At 40.7% G+C, this 17,030-nt stretch overlaps 2 protein-coding genes across 2 annotated transcripts; both read right to left on the bottom strand.

Moving 5' to 3' along the window:
- Positions 1-264: 264 nt before the first annotated feature.
- Positions 265-6,186, bottom strand: gba (glucosidase, beta, acid). Its single transcript, XM_039805192.1, has 12 exons — positions 6,022-6,186; positions 5,760-5,837; positions 5,436-5,627; positions 5,202-5,348; positions 4,568-4,701; positions 4,311-4,483; positions 3,780-3,869; positions 3,546-3,693; positions 2,329-2,553; positions 1,225-1,388; positions 1,000-1,116; positions 265-927 (listed from the first exon to the last, which is right to left on the bottom strand). Exons 2-12 carry the CDS (start codon positions 5,830-5,832, stop codon positions 822-824), a joined length of 1,569 nt encoding a protein of 522 aa, XP_039661126.1. The 5' UTR covers positions 5,833-5,837; positions 6,022-6,186; the 3' UTR covers positions 265-821.
- Positions 6,187-6,881: 695 nt separating this feature from the next.
- dap3 (death associated protein 3) lies at positions 6,882-13,399 on the bottom strand. Its single transcript, XM_039805188.1, has 13 exons — positions 13,225-13,399; positions 12,957-12,998; positions 11,980-12,108; positions 11,714-11,815; positions 11,474-11,582; positions 11,282-11,374; positions 11,046-11,176; positions 10,366-10,446; positions 8,623-8,787; positions 8,455-8,514; positions 8,273-8,362; positions 7,192-7,309; positions 6,882-7,083 (listed from the first exon to the last, which is right to left on the bottom strand). The coding sequence occupies exons 2-13, from the start codon at positions 12,993-12,995 to the stop codon at positions 6,998-7,000; spliced, it is 1,203 nt and encodes a 400-aa protein (XP_039661122.1). The 5' UTR covers positions 12,996-12,998; positions 13,225-13,399; the 3' UTR covers positions 6,882-6,997.
- Between the last annotated feature and the right edge of the window lie 3,631 nt (positions 13,400-17,030).

The following is a 17,030-nucleotide window of genomic DNA, read 5'->3' as shown; positions in this document are numbered from 1 at the left end:
GACCGTCTTTTGTTTCACTTTTTTATCACTTTTTTTTTTATGTAAATAATTTTAGTCAACTTATGGTTTGCAAAGGAACAAAAAACATTGAGAATGGAGACAAATGTGAAATACCTGGTTATTAAACTGTATATTATATATATGAAAACATGTCTATGATGTATTAATAAATTGACAAAAAATTGTCAGTTGAATTTATATTGTTCACAACCCGATTACATTATATAAATTCTCTCCGCACCCAAAGATACTCAAAACATGGAATATTTTGAACCAAAATGCACTTTATTTAAAATTAAATAGCAACAGCAGAAGGCATTTTAATTTCTGTACATTATTTATATGATTTCTTGATAAGATGGTGTGACGATACTTCATCATTAGCGGGAAATCAAGGCACCAGTTACGCTTCAGTAAAGGTCATTCTGGTGAACTGATACATTCATTACTTTCAGGTACCATTCCTGATAGGAATCAGTGCATAAAAAAGCATTTTAGGCTTTTGAATGAAAATCAAATGAGGTAAGGTTCTTATTTTAGTTTGCCAAGGTTAACAAAATACATAAAGTGACCAAAAATAAAATAAAGTGACCACTTAAATCAGTAAAGCTGTGCATAAAAGCACGGAATTTAAAAATAAATTAATCTTGCACCGGTAATTAGAAAATGTGCGTCTGAGTGGTTCAATACCGACAAAGCACTCAAAGTAACCACTTTGGTAATGAGAAGGTTCCAACAGGAAACAGTTACTTTTTGTGGCATTTTGGAATATGCATAGAAAAATTAATGATGGTGGAACAAATATGAACTTGTATTAATGATCAGTGTGTGTTCCAAGCAAGTGTGAGCAATGAATGAGCCGGTGCAGTGGAGGAGATGTAGCCCACAGCGGGATGCCATACCTCAAACTGGATCATTGATGATGACCTACAAAACACAAACGCACAATGTAATAGAATACATTTTCTGTCATTTGCACAAAAAACACATTTCACGTACCTGTTGAGTATGATGAGCACTACTGAGCCATCTGGTCTGATGAAGGCAGAGTATTCCAGTTCTGTTTCCCGACTGGCGGTTACACCCACTCTCTGAGACCCTTCCCACAGGAACTTGCTGTGGAAAAGGGTGATTTGTGTGGATTTCATTAGACTGCCTCCATGTAATGATGGAACAGGTAAAAAAAAAAAAAAAAGAACAGTGTGGACAAAGCCAGTTTGCTACCTGAAGTGGGCCATGCTGTAGAAGTTTGGCTGCTTGTAGAAGACATCACGCTGCGCATCCACTATAACAGGGCTGTCCACAAAGTTTTTAACCCAGTTTGGCCCACCAGTCTGGTCCAACGCCAAATTCCAGTCAGTCCACCCCACCACATAATGATTTAAGTCCTGCCATGGAGAAAACACCCACAGTTTGGTATCTAGTCTGTGCTTTGTAACTTTGTAGTAAGAGGGGTTGTTTTGTTTAAATGAATCCACTGGACCGGTGCCTGGTGTTTTGTTTAATGTCACAAGGACAGCACATAAACAAATCCGTCCTGATTCTTAAAAGGTCCCATGGCATGAACATTTCACTTTATGAGTTTTTTTTTAACATTAATATGAGTCCCCCAGTGGCTAGAAATGGCGATAGGTGTAAACCGAGCCCTGGGTATCCTGCTCTGCCTTTGAGAAAATTAAAGCTCAGATGAGCCAATCTGGAATCTTGCTCCTTATGAAGTCATAAGGAGCAAGGTTACCTCCCCTTTCTCTGCTTTGCCCTCCCATGAGAGAGAGAGAGAGACATCATGGCTTTCAAACGAGCATAGTGGCAGTTGGTCAAGGCCACACCCCCACCCTCCAACTTGCCCCCCCTCTCTCCTCCTCAATAGCTACAGACACAGAAATGGCACATACTAAGGAAAGCTCATTGTGGGGCTGGCTCTAGTGGCTGTAATTCTGCACCAAGGCTGAATTTTGGGAAAGAGACTTCAGATACAGTATTAGGGGACCACTAAGGTCTATATAAAAGAATCCAAAGAGCCTCATGTCATGGGAACTTTAAGATGTCTAGAGTCTGAATGCACCCATGCAAAATAGATAGAAAGGGGGGAAGAGTCCAATTTCATTTGAGAGAGAGTGAAGAAAGTAGAAACAAAACACCAGTTCTAGCTTGCTTTGATGGCCTGCAGGCAATTTCTGAATAGTGTGTGCAGCAGAGTGTAACTTGTAAACCTGCACTGCAGCATCGAGGGAGGGGATTCACCTTTCACAAACAGCTCAGAGCTTGTCAAATCTCACATGTGTCACAGTGGATCTGACTGAACAAGCCTCATGCAAAATAACGTACCTCTATAATATCATGTGCGTACTGTTCAGCCCTGTCCCAGCTACCCAGCTTCACCCCTCTGTCTAGCGGGCTCCAGCCAGAGCAGGCCTCTGTGCCAAACAGGTAATACTCTGGGTACAGATGATGGGTGACTCCCAGGCTTATCTCTGCTGGGACAAGGCTGTCCATGTACCAGTGAACTGCAACGCCATGAATGTACCTTCCTGCATGAATGTCATTTAGGACCTGGAGGGAGAAGGAAAAAAAAAAAAAAAAAAAACAGGTACTGAAAAGTAATAAAAAGCATCACACTTACTTTCTTCAACAAAGAAACGCCTTGTATGGTATTAAAAAGTAATTTACTAATACTCTTCTAGATTGTGGGCGCAGGAGGCTGTTCTGTTCAGCTCCATCAGACCTGTAGCAAACACTAGTTACAGTAGCCAGGGAACTCATGGGACAAGTGTTAATTTTAGCAAAAACCTAAACTTCAATTGTCATTTTTATTAGTTATTCTATTTCTGCATTTTATGCGGCTTATCCGGGTCTAGGCTGCGTTAATGTAATGGATTATAACACTGGAAATTATTGGTAAATGCTGCATTAACCTAAATATAATAATATATAATTCTAGGCCGTATCGCTCCTACTGGTTTTCCCATCATACTCTCATCTTTTGAAACCAGTATTAAATTGCATTCTATGTGGTAATAAAAAGTCTTAAAAATTCTTGAATTAAACTTGGTGAACCAGAGCCTTATCTTGTCCTTAACTCCGTCATGTCTGTCCCTGGTTTGGGAGCTTCTTTATGAAAAACAAAAACCTCTCTCGGCTACTACACAAAAACTCCTTTCTTCCAGTCGATTCCAATCTGATACATTGGTAATGTTACACTCTTTCCTCCAGAGGATAAAGATGTGAGACTGGAAGATATAAAAACTCCTTTATTCCTGCACCTGCTTCACTACAGAGTAAATGGCAGCTAACTACACTTATTTTAGCTTTCCCCCAGCATCTAAATATATCTCCTTCATTGTGTTGAATGCAGCTTGTATTGAATCATACATTATATCTTAAGTTTAAAATGTTATGATCTTTTAGTATTGGTCAATCTATTTTCTTTTCATATACTGATTTATATTGAAATTCCTCATTTCTTGCCTGCACCACCAGAGAAGTCTTAGGTATAACAAAGTTTACCATGACTTTGCCCACTATATCTCCGTCCTTGGACTCACCACTTTAGCCCAGTGAGGCAGCAGCAGGCGGCTGTCATCCAGTAGGAGGACGTGTGTGCGTGGGTGTGAAGAAGCGTGCAGGGCAGGGCCCAGGTCCAGAGCCACCCAGTCCCTCTGCTCCTCAGGAGTGAAGCCAAGTGCCTGGAAACTGCAGTAAGATACTTCTCAGTCGGTTGTGAAATACGGGGAGCGACGATGATGGTTAATTCTTTGTAATATAATGTGAGAAGAGACCTGTAGTTTGTTATCTGTCCTGCAGAGGGCTCATTCCCTGTGGTCAAAGCCCAGAAGGTCAAGTTATATTTAGCATATTCCTCAAGGAACCTGAGAGAAAAGAAAAAAACCGATCATCAGAATAAGTTCCCTTTGTATTTGACATTGCATTAAGGCAGGGGTCTTCAACGTTTTTTAAGCCAAGGACCCCTTAACTCAGAGAGACGAATCAGGGATCTCCCCTACTACATATATTGTATAAAAATGAAGATGAATATTAAACTGTGCCTAAAATAGCATGTGGGTGGCCTAAAGGCTTTTTACATACATTTTGGTACATAGAATACTAAGCTAATAAAATAAAAATTGTTGCCACGATTTTATAAATCATGTTTTAATGTTAAGCATACGTGTGGCAGAGTGAATCCTTAGGAAAAAATTATACAAATTATTATACATTATACCATAATTTGGCAGCCCCCCTGCAGTAACTCTGAAGACCCCCTAGGGTTCCCGGCCCCCTGTTGAAGAAAGTAAAGCCCCAAATGTCACCTGATATAGTACTGAGCCCAGGTTTTGTGCTCCTTGCCCCCAGGCTGGCCCTTCAGGGAGCCCTTTCCTATGAGAGCACCGTTAGTTTTCATCCAGGCGGGGGCACTCCAGGCGCTGGCCAGCAGAGACAGGGGGCGAGGAGATAAGGCCTGAGCACGCTGCAGGAGAGGGATCTAAGAGGAAGAAGAGGAGGAGGAGAGATTAGAGTTATGGAGTGATGGACATGTGTATGTCTCAGAGTCGGAGAAGAGAGAGACCTTCATTTTGATGTCCTCGGGGGCCAGTGTGAAATTGTCCAGGTTGTAGTCTCCAGGTGTGTCAGCATACGTGTACAGACGGGTGGAGAAGTCACAGCTGGCCATGGGGACACGCACCACGCTGTAGCCAATACCTGCCACAGACACCGCATCAATAACAAATGAGGCTGGGCGATGATTCAATATCATCATTTGGCGACCTTTTTCTCATTTTTATGAGATTCTATCTATTTCCTTTTTGCTATGTGCGCATAATAATCAATAAAAACAGTTGATCACAAAATGTATCTATATTTTTGTACTGCTATTGTGTTATTTTTCTTTACACATTTCTGTTGTCCAAATTATTCTTATCCTTATGTACGACATGGATGCTGATGATGATTCTGTCATTGGGGAAAACAAACTAACCTAAACATATAGACACAGAACGCGTGTTATTTTATTTTTCAATATGTTGAAGCAGGACAACCATTGCTATTTGAAAAACAGTAGTTGCTGTGTTTTTACATGCAAAATACACAAACAAATATTCATATATTCCTGGCATTTATGGTCACATTATGCTTTTCCGAGCTATTGCCCTACTATTGCACATTGGGCTTTTTCGAATGGTTCCTTTTACTGAGTGTACCTTCAGGGGAAAAGTACTGTCGCAGCAGCTGGTCCTGTGCACCAGCAGAAAGAGACAGGATGTTAACAGCTGCTGCGTCCGTCATAGCTCCACCGAATCCCTTGATCTTTTGGTACTTCTGGTAGGGAACGATAGTCAACCTGAGCCCTGAAAGAGACACATGAAGAGATGAGAGAGATGCTCGAGCGTCACAGACAGACACCCCAGCAGAAGCCCACATCAATCATCACTCACCTGCGCCGGTGCTGTTCACCTGGACCTGACCCCGGCCCGCCTCCAGTCTGTCGCCGACCATGCTGGTCAGGTAGGAGGAGTAGTGGCCCAGTGGGGGCAAGGTGACTGATCCAACACTGTCACAGTAGGTTGAATTACACTCACACACCACTGAGTCATGGCCAAAGTTTCTGGCAACACATGTATTGTTTCCTGGAAGGAGAAGAAGTCATAGAAACATGTTTGTTTTTTTCTGTCTGTATTGGTGAACAGAAGTTATGCACGATTAACTTTACATGCAAGAGTATACAAGCATTGGGACAATTGCAACCGGTGTTGCGTTACCTGTAGAGAGGGTCAATTCAGCTGTGAGGAAAACAAGGGCCAGAAGAACAGATGACGGCAATGACAACGCCATTTTATCTAGAAACAAAGAATTATAGAAATTAGGCTACAGAGTTCAAATTCGATGAAACACGGGTTGAATCAGAGTCAGGCAGCACTGTAAAATACAAGTTAACGAAGACCCAACTGCTCCATTTATTTAGCTGACACACACACATTTGCTTGTACATGTCATTCAGAGCACTTAAGCAGGCTATCTCACCTCAGAGGATCCTGATACAAACTCTGGCATGTCCCGCGGGTTCATTTAAAAATATTCACACTCCACCGTCAGCTTAACTTTGTCCAATCTGCCATACCAGCGTCTCCTCCTCGGGCCACCTTGTTTGTTTCGGCGATCCGATTTTTTGTCATGTGATTTTGAAAAGCTATCACGTGATCAGTGCAATAATCTGGACAGCAACCAGGTGGTGCTGCGCCATAAAGGAACTGCCTTTTATGTTTTCAATCAACAAATAGGATTTTTATTTTTTTATACAGGTCCCCAGGGTGCACTCAGAGCCTGCTTTCTCTTTTTATGCACCCTAGGTATGAAATGAACTGCAAATTATCATTAGCTTAAAAGTACTCCCTTCTTTGAACACATTTAAAAGGTATTTGACAAGCTGCCCTGAAGGAAACATGTTGAGGTTTCGCATAATTCTTGACTTGACTGGAACGTGTTTGGATGTCGCTGCTGGTATGGCCTCTATGACTCTCTTCTTGTACTATGGTATGTGTTGTAACGTGATTTTGTATTTATTTATTTTTTTATGTGAAACTGCATGTGCGGTTGTCTGCAGGACTCCCTGGGGGAAGAGATCTTTCTCAGAGGGACCATCCAGGCTACATAAAGGATGAATACATAATCTAAAACATGGCACCTCTCAAATATGAGTTTAAAACAAAATAAGTTATTTACAGTGGATTTGAACTGATGTACAGTAATTATCTAAAACACAAACGACACAAGTTCTGTTTTTACTTTATTTAACATTTTATTATCAAAGTAACACGCATCATAATTTACAGATATTATAGACATGGACATTTGTATATTTATGTATTTCTAGGACACTGATATTTGTGTGTGTGTGTGTGTGTGTGTGTGTGTGTGTGTGTGTGTGTGTGTGTGTGTGTGTGTGTGTGTGTGTGTGTGTGTGTGTGTGTGTGAGAGAGATTTGTGTCTTCTTCTAGCTTCATAGGAAGGCACAAATTCTGTCCAACATTGATGGATTTCTGTTGCTTAAGAAGATGAGTTCTTTCTTTCCTTCCTCTGTTCGACCTGACGAGGGAAAAAGAATACATGTAAGTTCTAAAACAGCATCACTTGATTGACTTTTTTTTTTTTTTTTTTTTTTTAAAGAAAAGCATCCACAGTGTCATCACTCACTTTGTGGATGCTGCAGCCACTGGCGGTCCATAAAGTAGAGGTAACAGCTCTCAAACTCCTTCTCGCTGTAGTTGGGCACCGACACCGGGATGAACGGGTCCATGCTGTCAAACCCCCTCTGATGAGCAAAACACAGACAGGAAGTCAACATGCTGCACATCAAACCTGTCTTTAAAACCAGCATGCTCAGATATCACAAACACGATAAACACCATTTAGATTACTAGCTCACATATTAATTGCAAAATACAGACATGCATATCCTCATATCTAATACAACACAGGCCATGTTATAATATTCAAACAAATAGAGATATTCATAATTGTATAATTTAAATACACAGAGAAGTTATGTGTAATAATGCATATTTTAGTACATTGGTTTTAAGTCTCATGGTCAGTGGTCCAAAACAGAAGGCTAAATGATTACCATTTACAATTATAACATCAACATTTTTTTATTTGGTGAGACAAGAATTTTATATGAGCCTACTTCTAGTTTTACATTTCAGTTGTTGTCCAGCAGAAATGGAAGAGGTCAGTGACAATGATGGATTTACTGGTCCATTAGGAAATTGATCTAATGACACGCAGACATTGGATAAATACGACCGCTATAAATAATATTACAGCCCAATGCAACAACACAACCACTGGTAGAACACTGCAAACGGGTACAGCTTTAACGTAGAACAAAATGAACGAGGTAGATGGGATGGTGACAGTACTGACATTTGAGGATTCAATGATGATTAGGTTTCTGTTTAGCAACCCTTCATTGACAAATGTCACAAGTAATGTGTACACTGGCAATACAACTGGATCTACTGTCTGTTTTGTTGCTCAAAGACAACAAAAGGTTGAGATTCTCGCCACAAAGCAACAACAAATTATGTCTTGTGTTGATCAATTTACTTAAATCTGAAAAAAAAAAAACTTCTGCACATGAGTCCTGAGGATGGGAGTGATGCCGTCTCGAGGCCAGGTTTGCAAGTTCCCTACTAAAGATCGAAGTTAAAGAGAAGGAAATACTAATCACAAGGGCTACAGATTATAAAAGTACAATAAAATGATCTCTGACCTCTCCCAGCAGCTCTTGAGGCAAGTAAGCAGATTTTGAAGTGTAGAGAGACCCCGTCTGAGACACAGTGGTGATGATGGCGCCTCCAGTCTGAGACAAAGAGTAAATGTTAATGGTAACAAAAACTGAACTATAACATTCTCATGAAACTGTGGTCATCGCCTTTACTGCGTTCTTCTCACCCAGTCGTTCGTCATCAGCTTCTTCAGGTTATAAACCAAAGTGAGCTCCTCCGGATCCACCTGGTAACAGTAAGAAAGAGACACGTAAGACGTCTTATCAGTGGAAACTGAAAGAGAAGCATAAAGACAAATATGAGGCGTGACATGATTGTGAATGTGTTTCCTCACAGCACTCTTATCCTCCTTCTTGATGGTGGATCTTCCCCACAGGGCGTTGACACCATCCACAGCCACGGCCAGGCGGAAGTCAGACTCTGGCTGCCCACTCTGCAGCCTTAGCTCCTTCATCACCGCCCCCACCACATCACTGCTGCTCTTCACACGAGATATACCCTACGGCAAAATAAACACCATCAGATGCCTGATGACAATGTCTTACGACGGGAAATTATAAGCAATTAAAGGTCATCTCCATCGATTTTACACATCCAGGTCCGTTTACAGGTCTTGTGAAAAAGGCTGTATAATATAATATATAGCAGCTCATACATTTGCCACCATGCGCATAACACACCCAAATCACCAACTGAATTGTCGTTGGTGGTGTTGTATTGTGGGTAGTCTATATCGACAACCGCTCATTTGCGGGCTAGTTCCCGCGCCGCCGGATGTCCCTCACTTTCAGTTTTCTTTGAGTTAACTTTAAACTCCGATCGGATCGAGCAACATTAACCAGAACCTCTGAGTAACGTTACAGGCTGAAAATGGCAACTTTTAATGAAAATTTGGATCGTGCAACAATGCAGGCCTGCTTGGTTTGTTCAGGGAATGATTGTAAAGATTTACAAAGAATATATTTACTCTCTAACTGGGCCGTTTTGGGACCGATTGGCGGGGATTTGGTATGAACAAAATTCACACGGCGATACACTGGTAAGAGCAAATTATGTTTAACCATGTATCCAGCTAATTTAAATAGCTCACGTTACTGTATTGTGTGAACAGGTAACTTCATTTAATACTGTATGTGGGGTTTCCTTTTGCATGTTGCAAATGTTCCACCAAAACAAGTTCCTTCCCAAGAACATTTTGAAGAGCCACACCTACTGCGTCCAGAGCTTAGTGCCGCCCAAGACGATTGCGATTGGTTCAAATAAATGCCAATAGACCAGAGGACGTTTTTCTCCTATCCAGGAATGTTGTGTGGAAGGGCCAGAGCTTCCTCCCCAGCACTGTGGAGAAAGGTCTGGCAATGCAAGACTACGTTCTGGGTAATGTAGGTGCCAGGTTTAGATGTGCGGAATAAAAGAAGACAATATCTCTGGTTCTGCTGCTTTGATTTAAAATAGTAACAAACACATAACTTTGTGGATCAAAATCTGAGCAACTATGTGTCAGAGCAAACAGTAATTTCATGCCCCATTTCTTTAGTATTAAGCCTGTAAACATCCAACAGTTCAATGCAGATTCCCTTTAGCAGGAGGTTTGAAACTGATTTGATTTTTTTGTCTAATAATGTGCTGTCAGAAGGCTGGCTATTAATATCTGATCTAATTACAGCGTACAACAAGCTCACAGTGACGACAGTGGTGACCAAAATTAGTTTGTGAATAGGGCAGCGCTATGTCAGCGGTTTCCCTATTATGGAGCAAATGATACAGAGCAAGATGACTGATTGCAAGAGGTGAAAATGTACAGGCTGAATATAAATCTACTGCTTTTTTCCACCTTTGTCAGCGAGTGTAGTACAAAAATATCGTGCTGATCCATCCCCATGCTCAGTTCATTGGCTAATGATCACCGCTAAGCAAAGACAAGGTGAAAGATGAAACTTTAATGATCCCCTGTGGGGAAATCGCTAGAGCAGAAAAAGGAATGAGTAGGGAACAAATAGAAAATAAAACAAAATTATGAAAATAGAGAGATAAACCACATCTCCAATGAACACAAATTAAAGGTGAGAAAACTCACCTGATCCACCAGCTCTCCTAGTGGACTTCCCTGCTCAGTGAACTCTCTCTTTGTCCACACATAGCGCTGCTTTGTCTTTATCTGGGAAAGAAACAGTACAGTTTCACTGACCATGTTTATATGGGCCTGGTCCTGCACCAGGTGTCCAGTGTTTTTTCACACAAAGCTAAAAACGCTCCACTGGGAGCTCTGTGCCCTGGCGCCACGGAGGAAAGCCAAACACGGTTCATCTACACACTGCCACACAAAAGGTGACACAGAGCTGGTTTAAAATAGCAAAGCATCCCTTTAGGATGCTCCATCCTCAATACAGTACATTCAAATGTATCCCTCAAATAATACATTTCAAACCATATCATGCTGTTATATTGTTATTGCACCATGCAAAGACACTGTGCTTGTTGGTAAATTCAGGTGGTGTCATGAGGCAGTTTAATTGCTTTATGTATATCAGCATGTGACCTAAACCACTGTGAAGATGCAGTCAAGGCCCATTTATAGTCTATAAATGCCTACATGCTTGTTAATAATGTGATACATTTTGTAATACTCCACGAGCCTTCATTTTGACTATGTGTACTCAAGAGCAATAAAATTCATATTGAAAAATAGCAGCCAATAAAATTTATATCGTTTGACGACTGATGTTTAAAAAAGGCACACTGCAGAAAAATCCTTACCTTTGAAAGGAAGTGCTCATTGGTGATTCTGAAGTTGCGTAACCAGTCAGTGGCTTGTAACGGCTGATCAAAGCGAGAGGTGTTATAAGATGAGGGCAGCAGCTCTTTACAGTTTTTCACCCAGAGGTGAGCTGCAATATAAAAAAATAAATAAATAAAAAAACACAGAAGAAGTTCACGTTCTGTACAGTGGTAACAGTCAGCCACTTGGTGTGTGTGATTTGTGTTTATCTCACCATCAGGAACATGCAACACCAGCCATCCTTGTGTGTAGCAGAAGTGGACTGTGTGACAGAGAGACATTGTCTTCCCGCTGCCCTTCAACCCATCTGAACAACTTGATAAGGTTAACAACATGTTTATTCAGAAGCATCAAGAGAAGAACAGTGTGTTTGACTGGGAGTGTAAGCATGTGTTCTGAAGGATACAGAATAAATATCGCAGAGAAGGCTTGCTGTAGTCGGTTTTCTTCAGGTAAGATATGACCTCTAGAGCTGGCTGCCTCACCATCACACAGGCTTCGTTAAACGTCTTCACCTAAAAAACGTACATGACAATTTGTATTCATGGTACATTTGACCAAAAAAAATTGATCAAGTCACAAAATATTATCTTTGAGCTAGTATGTTTAAAATAATGTGCATGAAGTGAGTGATATAAGCACATACCTGTTGTTGATAGCGCCAAGGGAGGCTGTGAGGGAACAGAGTGCGGAGGTGTGCAGACGGCAGGGTGTAATACTGTCCGATATGTTTCTCTGACTGACATGCCTGGGAAGAGACAAACAGTGAGCTCACCAACTGAAATCATACACATGTACAGACACTTGCTGCTACAAATACAAATGTGCTGCAACTGGGCACCTGTGCCATGTTTCCCCCCTGCCTGTTGGCATAATTACAACATTTGCACTGGTTAAGTCAGATTTGCTTACCGGATCATTCTCCTGTGCTCTGAAAACTGAGAAGGGCTCAGGTTCTGACTCCACAGCCACAGCATCCTGCTGCTGTTGCTGCTGTTGTTGCCCACATCCACTGGTATGAAGGGGCCTTACATGCGTTACCTGCAAAAGTTTAATTGAGTGAATACTTTTATTCAAGTGTTAATATACTTCCAAAGGTGCCTAGCCCACATTGGCTTACAATACAGTATTTATAATACATACAGAGGCAAAAGAAAAATAATCCAAACGGAACACTGATGTGTGTCAAAACACACCGCATCAGATATAAACCTAACAAATTAATTATACAGTACAACCACGTAATACACTGATGGAGAGCCTTCAGCAAAAACCGAGTAAAGTCAAACAGCTCGTACGTAAACATGAACTGTAATCTACATTCATCTGTCATGTTGACCATACTTGGATATCTGGCAGGCATTTACAGGATAGGATTTACCCGAATATTGCACTGAACAGAACATCACACAGGTGATGCTTTCTGTCCTCTGGGACTGATTGAAAGCAGTGAGTGGTTGTATGCTGAATCTTTACTGAGCACATGGATACCTCTGTGCTCTGGTCAGGGTGACATACAGCATTGCTCTGAATTCTACATGTTCTAAATAACAGTCTGTTCTGAATTTTGGTTTGCTTAATATTTTTTAAAACACGTTTTTTTAAACGAGTGTAATAACGATAACTAAAACTACAAGGTAGCTTATTAGGAAGTATATGCTGTAAATCAACTATATAAGCTATCGTACTCATGAATAGTTATTTAAATAACCTCAGTAATTCATGTTTATGTAAGTTTACTGGTAGGCATGTAAATTAACCTACTGCCAATGCCCACATACTGCAAATGTTGGGACCATGTAATGCACACACAAAAAAAAAGAAAGAAAGAATATTCTTTATATAGTGTCCAGGTAATTTATCTGCAGCTTCTCCAACAGTGATCTTACCGTTTGCCGAAGCCTGAAGGACAGTCTGTGGAGCGCCATGATCTAAAACATAGAGGACGACATGAATTTAAGTTATATTTCAGAAGTCGCAAGTGCCAATGAAGCAAGTAACGTTAGCTAATGTGTAAAAACACATCCGTGTCCCTGTGTAACCTTGCGTACACAATTAGCTAACAGCTAGCTGTGGTCCCCAGCAGGCACGTAGCTAATGTAACGTTACATGCAATATTAGCAATGCGGAGCAATTTGAGCGAAGTAAGCTGTTTACCTGCGATTCAGTTCATTAAATATTCAGTGACAATGGTTTCGCTTAAGGTCATCTACTGACAAATGTCCCCAGAGTAGTTTATGGAGAGGGTGAGCTGCACAACTCCAGGCGAAGTCAATGTGCCAGTGCTGTCATGGACACCGCCATCATGTAGCTTTGAACAGGAAGTGACGCAACGCCATCACAATTCTTTTTAGCCACTGAGACGGCGCGAGCCCAGGCGACAACAACTGAAGAAAATGGAGTTTGTCAGACTTTGACACATTTCACCTGTAATAATAATGAATGTAGTTAGACGTTAGACAGATGTTAACACTGTGTCTCATACATAATTGTTGGTGTTTAGAGCAGGGCAGTGCTCTTTTAAAGCAATACAATTACTCTTGACATGATTCAAGAGTAATGGGAGATTTTACCCACTTTTGTAGCCTATTTTAAACCAATTACAGTATTTTCAATTAGGCATATATAATATCAGTTAACCAATATATAGTGGCTCTAGGGAGATTGAAATACAAGTTGCAAGCCCTGATGAAAAACAAACCTGCATAAATGTATTTGTAGGCCTACTTACATAATTCTCAGAGCTGCTTTACAACACTCACTTTTATATTTAAAAAAAAAGTTAATAGCCTCATTTTGTTCCTCATTTTCATGTCCCATATTGTTTGATATGTCATACTCCATGTTCCACATCCAGCGTTTAACCAGTGACTAATCACTTCGTTGTACGTACTTGCTTTCAATCCGCTTTTTTCTATTTTCTTAAGCCTCAATTTGCTCATTATAATGTTTCTATTTGAAAATGACTTTTTCTACATTTTATTAATTGCATTCTGCACATTTTATGCAGATGGTAACATCTGTGCATTTCACTTTTTCTTATCAAACTACCCAATTGTTTTTTAATATAATAATTGTTTTAATATAACATTAACCAGAAAGAAACAATACAGTCAAATGGAAATAGCTTTTAAATTATGTACTGTATATGAGATGTATCCATGTTGGATTAACAAACAGTCACAGAGGGTAATTGCCCCAGAGTCTCAAACCCCTATGACCCTCCAAAAGGCCCAGGTTCACTGAATGTCAATTGTTTATGTAATTTGATTAATTGCAAATTAATTTTGGAAAATGCATCACTAAAGTATAATATCAACTTGACCTTAATTATTTTAGTTTAAACTGTGCTTAAGAAAGAAAGGCTCTGCATGCTTCAGTCTTCTTCACTTTAATCACAGCATAAAGTTTGACTTTTTTGTACCTCAGTGTGCAGTGCCTTTCTTTCTTAAAGATCCCAAAATTTCACTTTATGAGTTTTTTTTTAACATTAATATGCGTTCCCCCAGCCTTCCTATAGTCCCCCAGTGGCTAGAAATGACGATAGGTGTAAACCGAGCCCTGGGTATCCTGCTCTGCCTTTGAGAAAATGTAAGCTCAGATGGACCGATCTGGAATCTTGCTCGTTATAGAGTTCAACAGTCCTGCCCACAGCGGGTTCCGGAAGTAAAAATACAATGCAATTTCTCCATTGACAAATTGGAGTATAAGCCATAAAATGGTAACCATCGATGGTAGACTTAAAACCAGCATGCCGACGTGACTAAGCGATTCTATATGCTCATATAGACGCCAAAAATCATGGGGCAACAACCTTGTTTTGAAATAAACGTCTTTTATTCGCGATGTCTTGGATAAGTACTTCATTACCCAAAATCCTGAACAATCCCACAATCCCACAGTGATGCCTCTGATTGGTGGAACTCATGCTGGTGAGGAGCTGCCTGCACGAACCGTCACAAGGATTTACGACACTGCACGAATCACGATCTGTTCCACGCTTCTGCCGTTTGCCTCCACCGGGAAGCTAACATTAGTTTAGCTAACAGCTAATTCGGCTAACCGCTAGCTGACATCTTGATTCAGTCTAAAATAACATTAACTCAAACTAAACACTGGGGAAAGCAGGCTACAGCTGATGTAACAGCCGTTATATATGTTAACGGTTATTTTCAGGTTTTATTTTGACGGTCTTTTAAAAGTTATAACATGCTGTCTCAGCTAGCGGTTAGCCGAATTAGCTATTAGCTAAACTAACGTAGCTTCCTTTATTCAGTGGTGCGTGGTGGTTTATGGGATGAGTAGTTCCTTCGCTCTGAAATGACAATATGTACACAGCTTGTACCTTTGACTTTTTTTGGATTTTCTGTTTGTTTTTTCATTCGAAATGGTACGTTGTATGCTTATGAGACACGTACCATCTGGTTAGCCTAAGGCATGGTCTAAAACTCTTTATGTACGGATTTTTCCAGATGTCAATGGGAGAAATGAATGGGAAATTTACTTCCGGAACCCAAGGTCTCTCAGAGGAGGGGCGGGACTGTTGAGCTCTATGAGCTCATAAGGAGCAAGGTTACCTCCCCTTTCTCTGCTTTGCCCGCCCAGAGAATTTGGCCCACCCATGAGAGAGAGAGACATCATGGCTTTCAAACGAGCAAAGTGGCAGTTGGTCAAGGCCACACCCCCAACCTCCACCTTGTCCCCCCTCTCTCCTCCTCAATAGCTACAGACACAGAAATGGCACATATATAAGGAAAGCTCATTGTGGGACTGGCTCTAGTGGCTGTAATTCTGCACCAAGGCTGAATTTTGGGAAAGAGACTTCAGATACAGTATTAGGGGACCACTAAGGCCTATATAAAAGCATCCAAAGAGCACCATGTTATGGGACCTTTAAGGTATAATGTTTTTTTAGCATTGTGTCACAAAAGTGGCAGTATACTGTGCTCCCATGGTTTATGTTGTTTAATCAAAATACCTCAAACTGATTTACACAACGAAAACCTTGGTCCAGTACCAGTACCTCCAATGCTGGAGAACAAGGGTCTCTGTGTACACTGTACTTGATGGGAACTCATAGTTGACAGGGTGTGTATGCACACAAAGCACAAAGCATAATAAATGGGAGGTGAGGGTTTGGGGTGAGCCATAGGGGCCCAAAACATTTTCCCTGGGGCCCCCTAAAGAGTTGATGGGGCCATGTGTCTAGGCAAAGACGGGATACCAAGTGGGCAACAGCCCTTGTCGCCCTGGCCCCAGGTTCAATATGTATCATTTGTAGTAATTTAATTATTAATTTGTTCTCCAAATTTTGGAATAGGCACCACTGCAGCACCCTTATGACAAGTCATGCATCATTACCTCATCCCGAGGCTCTGTCTTGTAAAGAGACCCTAAATCTAGTTTTAAAAACTTTATTCGTAGGTGAAATTGTCATTACTGTATATGGAAAGGGAAGTTTGGGGTCCCCTGCTGGAGCTGCTCCCCCCGCGACCCGACACCGGATAAGCGGACGAAGATGGATGGATGGATGGATGGAAATTGTCATTACTGTATATGGTTTAATTACCAAAAACTATTAGAAACCCCTGGAAAGTGGTAGACTACTGGTTGTTTACTGGGTAGCCTACATGTGAAATTCATGAGTAGCCTATTCTGTCATGTGCATTTACCAGCAATAGGTATTTGGAGGTTAGAGTACACAATGTACATTGAGCAGGAGGAACAGAGGGCCAGTTCAAAAGCTCATATTTGAGTTTTTTAGACAATATAGGCTAATGATGGTGTTACTTACTACTACTGCTATTAGGCTGCTATACCACTCTAACAACAAATAATAAACAATAATAATGTAATTTCTTTATTATTTTTATAATCGTTTTTATCACTAATGTGAGTTTGTACTAAAACATTATTTAACATAGCCTATATTTAAAAAAAAAAATAGGTTTTGTTGTATGCTA

The sequence above is a fragment of the Perca fluviatilis genome, chromosome 7, assembly GCF_010015445.1.
Source record: "Perca fluviatilis chromosome 7, GENO_Pfluv_1.0, whole genome shotgun sequence".
Classification (NCBI taxonomy): domain Eukaryota; kingdom Metazoa; phylum Chordata; class Actinopteri; order Perciformes; family Percidae; genus Perca; species Perca fluviatilis.
Note: the sequence above shows the minus strand (reverse complement) of the source record. Positions and strands in the feature narration are given on the sequence as shown.

Excerpts from the sequence above, each read along its gene's own strand:
- gba (XM_039805192.1), bottom strand. The coding sequence starts at position 5,832 with ATGGCGTTGTCATTGCCGTCATCTGTTCTTCTGGCCCTTGTTTTCCTC. Across the intron at positions 4,484-4,567 it reads CCGAGGACATCAAAATGAAG|ATCCCTCTCCTGCAGCGTGC; the intron begins GTCTCTCTCTTC and ends TCTTCCTCTTAG. Across the intron at positions 2,554-3,545 it reads TGCCTCACTGGGCTAAAGTG|GTCCTAAATGACATTCATGC; the intron begins GTGAGTCCAAGG and ends TTCTCCCTCCAG.
- dap3 (XM_039805188.1), bottom strand. The coding sequence starts at position 12,995 with ATGGCGCTCCACAGACTGTCCTTCAGGCTTCGGCAAACG. Across the intron at positions 11,177-11,281 it reads GGTGTTGCATGTTCCTGATG|CTCACCTCTGGGTGAAAAAC; the intron begins GTGAGATAAACA and ends TTTATATTGCAG. Across the intron at positions 7,310-8,272 it reads CTCAAGAGCTGCTGGGAGAG|AGGGGGTTTGACAGCATGGA; the intron begins GTCAGAGATCAT and ends TTTGCTCATCAG.